Below are 10,852 nucleotides of genomic sequence, written 5' to 3'. Positions count from 1 at the left end.
TAGTTTTTCAAATTTATTAGTTGGTTTGTATTAACAATTCTATTTTTCCAAATACTTTAAATATTCGACCAATTTTTGACTGGTTTTGACCGAAACTTGATTGATTTTTGACTAATTTTGTTAGAAATTTGACTTATTTTGAATATTTTGGACCGGCTTTGACTGATTACCGATTTGTTGGTTTAATTAGGCGAGATCGAATCGGTAGCATACTGATTAGCGATTATTCACCGATTAATCGGTGACTAATCGCGATTTTTACAACATTGGCAAAGAGTTCTGGTACGCATATAACTATATACAGTCCCCGAAGCCTCCCTTATCTTCAATTTGGATCTTCATTAAGTCCAACAACCATAAACCTAACAATATGTTGCATATGTATTGATGTAGAAGTATGATAGATAACTAGGGGTGTTTGTTTTTTTTGCAAGTGATTATGGGATATAAAATGATGAAACTTAGATAATTACCTCTACTAAACATGGTTTAGGAGATTTTGAATATGGTTTTGCTGCCTAAAGTTGTAATTCATTTGTGTGATTTGTGCAAAGCGTTTTGGTATGTATTTAGTGTCCCAAAGCCACATTGACAACAAAAAGAATGAACTTTTCTATATTTATATAGTTAAGTATGCTATATATGAGACTATCAAAGCAACCAAACATTAAATTGTAAGCTGCATACTTCCTCATATAGTTTTTTTCTACCAGCAACGGCATTTGTTCAATTTACAAATCACAACTAATTATTTATGGGATTAGTTTGGATAACGGCTTTATTATTGTCATTAACTGTTCTTCAAAAGTGAAAAGACCAATAAGAATCTCTGTTGTACATGAATGCTCTGCTCTAGTCATAGTTACAGTTCAATATGGTCGATTTATAAGTCAAAGATGGCTTAAGGTCAGTTAATAAGTCGAGAGGTAAATTCATCATTTACCATAAAGTGTTTTTAGTGAGGTTTTGATGTAGCTTGCAACATCTTGGAAACTTAGTTGCTCATATAGTCGTTGGCTATATGATTAGGTCCCAGCAGGGCTCAGTTGGTCCCGCATGACTCACCTTGAACAGGGATGTCTGCGCAAAGGCCATCTGCTCCCGCAGGACCCACCATGCTCAGAGAAGCCTACGCGCAGTATGCAAGCTGTACACGCAGGGAAAGCCTCCCAATGGTGAAGTAACCCGCCTGTTCCCGCAGTTGCGGATACAAGCCATCAGGGAAGGCTACCCGCACAGCATGGCTACACGCATAAGGCTTAACACTTACAAATATTCAGTTGTCACCTGAAGGAATGAGCGAAGGCGGGAGGGGGAAAACTCCCGCCTAAATAAGCCAGTCCGTATGATGGAGGATCTTTTGTGTGATACCTGACGAGGTATAGACAAAAGATCTGACCAAGAATGCGACAGCTCACTGACAGCAGCGTGGCAGACAGCACGCCACAGCACTGTGACCAATAGCCGCCGCCTGCTCACCAACTCCTGCCATACCACGTGCCTAGCCTGTAGTTGGTAGAAGAGGAAGAGTACACGGCACGCCTGCTCTGTGTCAGCCGCTACCTATCCACCACTCACAAGCAGGGCACGTGCGTAGGTTACAGTTGGTAGCGTGTTGGGCCGGCTAAACCCCTTGGAAACCCACCTTCGGCTATAAAAGACAGCAAATGGTATTATCATTTCATCATCTAATATCTCGTATAACTTACTTGATAACTGCTCTAATAGTATTCATATACTTTTATATTCAAAGAGCAATATAGACTGATTCTCACGCCGGAGGGTGGTCACAAGGAGGAACCCCCCCCCCTTCTCAGTGACGAGCTTACGGTGTCTGTTTTGCAGGTTCCCTGAAGTACAACCTTCTCTGCTGGACCTGACCTTCGAGGGAAACATTACTTAGCCCCAGATTGTCCATAATCTGCCCGGGGTCACCTAGTGTTTCTTCAGACTCAGATTTCACTTTGTAACTCTCTCGATCGATTCACTAATCGATCGATTCAATTTTATTTTCGAGTGTTCGTGTGTTGTTTGATTGTTTTCAGTTCCTCTTAGTTGTTTGATTGTCTTTCTTCTTCATATAAACCGCTTAACATAAAATATGTATTTCTGTATATAAGGTGTTGTCTGATTTTTTTTTCAGGCGCTGGATTACGTTCTTGGCATTTGATGTGCTTTTTGTGGTTATCTGTGTTGCCGTTGCTTGTGTTGTTAAAATTGCTGTTTGCTGATGTTAGGTATCATTGCAATTTTGTATACAGTAATTGTTTGTTACCTTGAAAGATGGTTAACATTAAGATTCCAAACGTCAGCATTTGTTATTGAAACAGGAAGGTGCGACAAAAGATGACATTGACCGACTGCCTAAATACAATCTTAAGAGAATAGATGATTTTGAGAAGGAAAACGGGGAGATCCAAAGACGTTACGGTGGAATAATGGTAGAATGTGATACTGATGCACCCGTTGAACGTGCTTTATCCGAGGAAGATGCTGTAAGTTGTTTTTATTTTTAAACATTTCAGTTAATTTTTGTTCTACAGTGCGGTTTTGAACCTATTGTTTGCTTCATGTATTGTAGCATGTTATGAGATAGAACTTATACAAGATAACAAAAAATAAGTTTTTTATTGTTGTATTAATAATAGTTTGTTGACATGATTGCTGCATTTGTCTTTGCACATATGATGACGGATCTGAACTCTCTGCAAGTTCAACATATTAGAAAACATTACCCAAAGAGGCAGTGAAAACATTATGTAAAATTTATAGTTTATATAATTTATAAGCATCTTTTTGCCTTGTTATTTGGAGATGTTAATCTGCATGTTATAGGAATTCCTTCATGGCATCATTGTTTGTGCCACATGCGTTATTAGTTGTACTCCATGCATTGTAACTTGTAGGCCGGAATTAGTCTCTGCATCATGCATTATTGGTTGTATTCTGTGCTCTGTGGCCTGTATGTTTATAATTACAAACCACATGTAGATTAAAAAAACGGTAATTCTACATTTCAAAGGAATGTCTAGGGTAACATGCTATTAATAAGAGGGCCTGGGCTGAATTAAGTGAGAGTTTGGGCTAGCTAAAGGTAGAGGTGCGCAAGTCGGGGGGGGGGGGTTATTTTTGGAAGAACATGTACCCGGAACTGGTTCCGATGATACCAGGTATTACACTTATATGTTGCATATGCAGTGATTTGAAAGTATGATCAATTTTTGGATGTGGCTTTTGTTAGTGATTATGGAATAATTGTTAGGAATTACACACACACTCGGCAGTAAATAAACGAACACGAGAATTTATTGTGGTTGTCCATGGGTGGTGACTAGGATATTGTTATTGTGAAGAGTTACACATCAATAGTATGATCAATATATAAACAGCTATTAGCGATTAATCGTGGGTTAATCGGCGCCTAGTCAGGATTTTGACAACGATGTGTGAAAGTATGAAGTATGATAGGTTGTAAGGGGTGTTTGGATGTGTTTTCTGCAAGGGATATTGGGATATTAAATGATGAAACTTAGATAATTACTTCTACTAAACATGGTTTAGGAGATTTTGAATATGGTTTTGCTGCCTAAAGTTATTATTTCATCTGTGTGATGTGTGCAAAGAGTTTTGGTATGTATCTAGAGTCCCTGAAGCCACATCAAAAACAAAAGAATAAACTTTTCTATTGTAAAGTTGAGTATGCTGCATATGAGACTAACAAAATAACCAAACATTAAATTGTAATCTGCATGCTTCCTCGTGTAGTTTTGTTTTAGCAGCAACGACATGTGTTTGATTTACAAATCATAACTACTGGTCGATTAATAAGTCAAAATATGGTTTAAGGTCAGTTAATAAGTCAAGGGGCAAATTCATCATTTGTAAAAAGTGTTTTTAATGAGGTTTTGTTGTAGCTTGCAACATCTTGGGAACTTCGGGGGTGCAATGTGTTACTTTTGGTGATCGAAAGTTTGTTAAACGTAGTTATCTCATATAGCCGTTGGATATACGATTAGGGCTCATATTTCACTTTGTAACTCCCTCGAACACTCCCTAATCGATCAATTCAATTTTATTCGTGAGTGTTCGTGTGTTGTTTGATTGTTTTCAGTTTCTCTTAATTGTTTAAAAATATCAATTGTGTTATGCTCTATCTGTGACACACTGTTTAGGAGCCTGGAGGTGTAGTCTGAGTTAGAGATGTTCAACGAAACCGGTTCCTGGAACCGAACCGGTGGACCCGAACCGGACTCGAACCGGTTTCTACCCGTTTTTTTAGGAACCGAACCCTATCTGATTCAACCCGAGGATTCGTGACCGGTTCTTGCATTTCTGAGTGGGGGTGGGTAGGAACCGGAACCGAACCGGTTCTGGAACCGAACCATCCGGAACCGGTTCCTAACCGGTTCTAGCCGTTGGATCGAATATAGCCGTTGGAAATCGTTTTTTGGCCGTTTTTTGACCGTTGGGGTCAAAAATAGCCGTTTTTTGGCTCCCCCAAGCACCACACTACTAGATAAATAGGTATTCCAATATGATGTTTGTTTAAATCTAATTGAAATTTTATTAACTAAAAATAATTTAATGATTCTTTTCAAACATATACAAATTTATAATTTGCAAAGCTTACAAATTTAAACTATAATAAATCTCTATAAGCCATAACAAACAAACCTATAAATAAAAGGTTTTAAAATTTTACTAACTTGGGAATGTGGGAATGTCACAATTGTAATATACGACTGTCGACAAAGTATAACAATAATAATCATTCCAATAAATAATGATTTCTATTATATCGAAAAACAAAACAGGTCAGGCTTTCGGGTTCAGAAATTGACGAATGTCACATGATTCGCAACTTTTTGAAATTTCGTTCCAAAATTAATTAAGAAAAAAGAAGCAAAATATACATAGATTTGTTTTAGTAAAACAAAAATGTTAATAACAAGTAGCAAAATAAAATAACACAGATTTTCGAATGACCCGAAAAAGGCTACAAACGTGAAATATGATAAAGACATTTATGTATAGGATGTACCAGCGGCGCATCCACCATGATCTTATCATATTACATTTGTTCCTTTTCCCATTCATTTTCGATTCTTCATTTGTTCATTCAGCAGTTGTCTTCAGTGGCAAACATCTTCAGTAGTTGTCTTTTCTTCATCAGTTAATTGTTTATTTTTATGTTAATTGTTTTTTTATTTTTCATGTTATACAAATACGAATCGTAGTTTAGAATCCAAATCGCAAACGAAAAACGAAAAAAAAAAAAATTACACTGTAACCGGTTGGAACCGGTTACGGTACAGGAACCGGGTTAGGAACCGGTTAGATAGGTTAGGGGTCCGAGGGTGGGAGAACCGGTTCGGTTCCCTAACCGGTTCGAGCCTGGAACCGAAGGGGGTTTTGAATATAGGAACCGGTTAGGAACCGGTTCCGGTTCCTAGTCCCAAACCGTTTTGAACATGCCTAGTCTGAGCCAGTTTAATAAATTACCAAACAATTCGCTTCTTTTTGAAAGTGTCTATTGTTTAAATTGTGACTAGTAAGTTAATTATTATTAATCTAATCAGTAAACAGTTAACTTCTTTTTCTTTGTCTTATTAAAAAAGTAGTTCATGTGTAAGTGTATATACGATTATCCAATCGTGGTTCACTACATTAAATTAATTTTGTATTGAGCGTGCATATGCTTGTGCGTTATATATATAAGGATTAAATGATAGCTCACTTGAGTTATAATAACTACAAAACATGTTTTGGTGAATCAGATTAAGACACTAAGACACTGGACACATAATCAATTCTATAAAATATTTGAGAAATATCGATTACTAAGCATATGGAGTCTATGAATACAATGTTTTCCTTTATAAGGTGGATTGTTGGATTCTATTGGGTGTCTTCTAATGGTCAACATCTTAATCATAACTGGTTTGTCTTTCTTCTTAAAAACCGTTTAATATGAAATTTGTATTTTTTTAGTATATAAGCTGTGGTTATCTGATTTTTTTTTCAGGCTCTGTATTACATTCTTGGCCTTTGATGTGTTTTTTGTAGTTATGTGTGTTGTTGTCTACCTTGTATCATTGCAATTTTGTATGTATTTATATGCGGTAATTGTTTGAGCTTCAGGATATTCTAGTCGAGCTTGAGTAATGCGACACTCGGCCTCAATTCGTTTGCACCCACATTTGCCACCAGCAAAGAGTCAGTGAGAAGAACATTATCTGTTCAAAAGTCTCAAATAAAATAAATGATGTAATTTCTTCTCAAAGATATAATATGTCAACTCATTTATAGCAAACATTATATAAGTGAAAAGATCCAATACAATAATGCCTTAACGTACAATACGTACGCGAATCCATTTTTTCACGAATCGATCCATGAAATCACATCCAAACATCTTGGAATCGTCAATACATATCCAATCAGTCATTGGTTCACCGAAAAAAACAGTTTTTGTGGTTAATCGATCAATTTTTCACTTTTTTCATGGAGACCGTTTTTTAGCGTTTAATGAGCGTTTAGGTTTTTGGCTGAGCGTTTAAGTTTTTGTGAGCGTTTTAGATTTTTGCCTTTGAACGTCTCGCGTACCTACCGTACGTTAAGGCATTACCGTATAGTAACTGCACCCCATTATGTAAACTTACTCTTAAGAACATTCATAGGGGAGCATTCAGCTTTATCCGGGGATGGCATTTTTTCCCAATACCCGTTACCTGTCTATTCGGTATCGGTACTAAGATTTGTAGAGTTTTGGTATTCCGTACTTACGGGATTTGGTACAGATACAAGTATTTTGGATTATATTGAGAGTTTTATTTATACAACGCTCAATCGGTGCGTATCATTTACAAGTAGGTTAGGCTTCAAACGGTTACGGTAGTGCATTATAGTTTATTTAATGTCCGTACCGTACCGGCACCCCATACCAGTTTAGTCATTTAGTACCAGTCGCGTGTCGATACCCATACCGATTCTACCTGTTACTTATAGCAGTATCGATACCAAGTTAAATTGAGATTAAAAAAAACAAAGCAAAACAAAGTGGTACCAAAACGGATACCTTACCGAAAGTACTTGTACCATAAAATTCAGTACGGTACTAATATCCAGTTTTACTGGTTTTCGGTACGGGTAATTACGATGGTACTTATGGTTACGGGTATCCTTGTTTCTCATTTCTATATCCAAAACCATACAATTGGCATTATCACTTATCAGCGCGCGCTCACACACACATAATACATACTTGAAAAATCGTGAAAACCACTTTTAAGCATAAAAACTAACTTTTAAATTTTTAAATTTCATTCTTTTTGTATGTTACTAATGTTTGCCAAACCTATAAAAGTAAAAAATGTATTTTATTCAAAGGTCGCTTAAGAGCACGAACTAGGCTCGAATTGGCCACACACTTTTCAATCTTGGACAGAAGTTGCTAAAGCTTTACTTGGATTGAAAACATTTGAAACTCCAAATGAAAATGACACATAAATCCACCATAGAACATATACGAGTGAGAAAAAACATACGAAGTCACGCTACCAGCATAAGATGTCTTAAATCATACGAAGTTACAAGACCGAGTTCAATATTCCAGGAAAAAAACATATATTCTTCGTTGATAAACACAACGCCCCCTCTTCTTATGCATCCAATACTTCACGAAAGTCAGCGATTGTTAAACCTGAAACATCAAACCTCAGTTAAGTAACTAGAGCAACCTATGCACATGAAAAAATTCTCAAGAAGGATATGACTATCAAGACTTTGGAAATGCATAATACAAAAAGCAATATTATAGAATTCAGTCTGTCTAATAGATCACAAAAGTTTGGTGTTAAATAACCTTTTTGGAATCCGAATGAGACTTTGGGGTTGTAACACGTTGTTTTTTCACTTGTTTTTTCGCTGGCCCATCCGGACTCTCAACAGAATCAAAAGATACCTCTCTCCTTTCAGCTTTTTTCTTTGTTGCCTAAAAAAGTTGTCAAAATGGTACATTTTAGTACGGGTTTTACTATGAATAATCAACGTGTTAAACATGATTACACTACTTTAATATAATCTGATTATGAGAATGAACGGACTAAAAACGCAATAACCTCTATGATATTGCTTTGAGGAATTTCACCACAGTCCGTAACTTCAACCAGCCCAGAAGGTTTTCCTGTATCTGATGCCTTTTGCTCAATCTTTCCAAGTGTTTCCAATCCTCGTATTACCTTTCCAACAGCAACATAGCTCCTGCAATATAACCGATTAAACAACGGTTAATAACAATGACTAGTTAAACAAGGGCTAATAATATGATTTTATAATCAAGTACACTATTGAATTATAATGATGTGAATAAGTTAGACTTGTAAACTACCAGTCAATAAAGAAATGATACTGGAAGACAATAAGGAACCTAGAATCAATCTCCTCCGGGTTATTTGCCATATATAGCATACCACGCTCAGAACGTAGCTTTATATCATTCTCAGCTACAAAACCACATAATGTAATAGAATTGGTATAACTTCTGATCTAACAGTAATTATAGGCTATAAAACAAAACTCTATAAATCTTTTTAAAATTGTACCTTTAAAAGTTCCCCCGTTAATGCTTTCTCCACCGGTGCCTGCGAGCAAACCATCACTCGTTACAAATATGAAATGTGCTTAAAACAGAATTTAAATAAAAAAATACATACCGTCATTGTTTTCGATATCACCTCCCTGCAAGCAACAATGAAAAAGTTATTTTATATAAACATATGGCTCATTGATTATATGTTTAAAAGAATCCTTATAGTGTGTATGATTAAAAAAAGCCTTAAATTATAAATTTCTGTATATCTGATTGAGATAAGCATTGCTATAAAAAATCATACTTCAGCGTATGTTTTTTCTATGATACGGTAGAATACAGTTCCTTTGTAGTTCAACGGTTTTCCAGTAGTTTTTCCAATTCCCATCTCCCCTACACATATATGTAATCACAAAGCAAATATGTTATTATTAATTCAACAAAGCAAATATGTTATTATTAATTCAACAAAGCAAATATGTTATTATTAATACACACACACACACCTGTGCAGAGTGCTCGAAAATTCTTAGCTGCTTCCGGCATCACGTCCTTATAAAGCTGCAAATATCATAATGCAGATTCAAGAAACAAACATATCGAAAACTGATTAACCGACATGAGACATGATGGCACAGACCTCAATTACCAATCTTCCAGCGGCAGTTCCATCAATGGATAAATCCATGAACACCAGAGGGTTATCCTTGTTGCTCATCTCTATATCATCCGCCTAAACCATTCGAATAGCAGTATTATTAAAACCTAATTATAGAATGTGTAATCAGATGTATTTATTTAATTTAGGGTTATGAACGAACGAACCTGTGATGACGACGAGAGTTGCTTTCCAGATTCCATGTCGCAAATTGTGTTTGGGACTTTGTGTCCTTTTTTTCATTTTAACAGCTTTACAACATTTTATTTTATCTATACGCATACCAAACTCATTGCTTTATATACAACATCTAATGCACCAAAATTTAAAAAACTAAATATTCTGGTCCCTCAACTTCACTACCTTTTTTGTAAAGTTTAATAATAGTTACACATATGCCCCCTAATTCAAAACCAACTACCCCACGACTTTTTAACGGGCATAACTTTTTCACACGTTAATATTTTTTCAAAAAAATTACGTCATAAAAACGAGCATTTTATTCTCTTTAATTTGGATATAATATTGTTATGGTTTTTAGTTTCAAAAACTTAGCATGTTACGCGCTTACCATTTAGAACCGGGTAACAAGTTGAGTCGAGCGAGTTCGGGTCATTTATAAAAGTATAATAGGGTCGGAATGAGTCGATACAAAAAAATGGTTATGGTTCGGGTTCGAGTAGAAATGGGCCAGATCAAAACGTTGTCGAGTCAGAACGGGTTTGGGGCCATAATGGGTTGGTTTAAAAAAATGATTTATTTCAAGTTACTATATATTGGTTTAGCATGTTTTAGTGTCTGTAACTTGCATTCCCGTCGGTTACACGTGTTCAATCTTTGATTACACGCAACTGTCTTTGCACGAGTTACACGCCCAATTTTAGACTATGCGCTCACTGTCATCAGGTGACGTATGTACCGACACGGACTACGCGTTAGATATTGAGTTGCGCGTGCGCCCGCTGCATTGCGCGGGCACCATGCTAGTTTATATTGTATATATAATACTTGATGAATTTAATCCAACTTTTACAATGAATAACCGATTTCAAAAGAAGAAAACCTGAAACCAATGAAACCGCTTAAAGTATTAACGGAATTAATATTGGTTTATAAAAATCGGTTGTTTAAAAAAGGTTATATAACAATCTGGGCCTTTGTTTTTTTGGTTTTTTTCAATTAATGGTATATAATTATGATAATAATCTTGTAATAAAATAAAATATGAAAGGTTGTTAAGATAAAGGGTATTTTTTTGGTCTTGATGTTTAATGAGTAGTGTATGTTTTCAACTATTAGCATCTACAATTTACCCTAACAATTATGTGTATGTTACACATCAATAATTTTCCAATCCCATATTCGTAGATTCAAGAATATTTATAAAACAAAATATTCATATTATGTATGGAAAACTATAGAAGTACAAAGTGTTTTATTTTCTACCAACAATGTAAAATTGTTGTTTTGTTGAGTGTGAGAACCTATAAAAATATAACTATGTATGTTTGATGGCATTTGTGTAGGATATTTTGTGGATGGAAAACAATCTAAATTAATTTGTGTTGTTTATTTTGTGTGTGATTTTTTTCTTTTTGGTTAGA

At 35.6% G+C, this 10,852-nt stretch overlaps 1 protein-coding gene across 1 annotated transcript; it reads right to left on the bottom strand.

Annotated features, from left to right (window-relative positions):
- Positions 1 to 7,855: 7,855 nt before the first annotated feature.
- On the bottom strand, positions 7,856 to 9,451 carry LOC143545243 (peptidyl-prolyl cis-trans isomerase CYP18-4-like). Its single transcript, XM_077037158.1, has 9 exons — positions 9,416 to 9,451; positions 9,240 to 9,323; positions 9,097 to 9,151; positions 8,895 to 8,983; positions 8,715 to 8,739; positions 8,604 to 8,642; positions 8,390 to 8,504; positions 8,121 to 8,262; positions 7,856 to 7,993 (listed from the first exon to the last, which is right to left on the bottom strand). The coding sequence occupies exons 1-9, from the start codon at positions 9,449 to 9,451 to the stop codon at positions 7,856 to 7,858; spliced, it is 723 nt and encodes a 240-aa protein (XP_076893273.1).
- Positions 9,452 to 10,852: the final 1,401 nt, after the last annotated feature.

This window comes from Bidens hawaiensis, unplaced genomic scaffold, assembly GCF_021521415.1.
Source record: "Bidens hawaiensis isolate Kalapana, Puna unplaced genomic scaffold, B.hawaiensis_p1.1 tig00013876_1, whole genome shotgun sequence".
Taxonomy (NCBI): Eukaryota; Viridiplantae; Streptophyta; class Magnoliopsida; order Asterales; family Asteraceae; genus Bidens; species Bidens hawaiensis.
Note: the sequence above shows the minus strand (reverse complement) of the source record. Positions and strands in the feature narration are given on the sequence as shown.

Bases quoted from the DNA above. Each gene is read 5' to 3' on its own strand.
- LOC143545243 (XM_077037158.1), bottom strand. From the start codon at position 9,451: ATGGAATCTGGAAAGCAACTCTCGTCGTCATCACAG. The intron at 9,324-9,415 runs GTTCGTTCGTTC...CGAATGGTTTAG, and splicing joins AACTCTCGTCGTCATCACAG to GCGGATGATATAGAGATGAG. The intron at 8,740-8,894 runs GTATGATTTTTT...TGTTGCTTGCAG, and splicing joins TAGAAAAAACATACGCTGAA to GGAGGTGATATCGAAAACAA.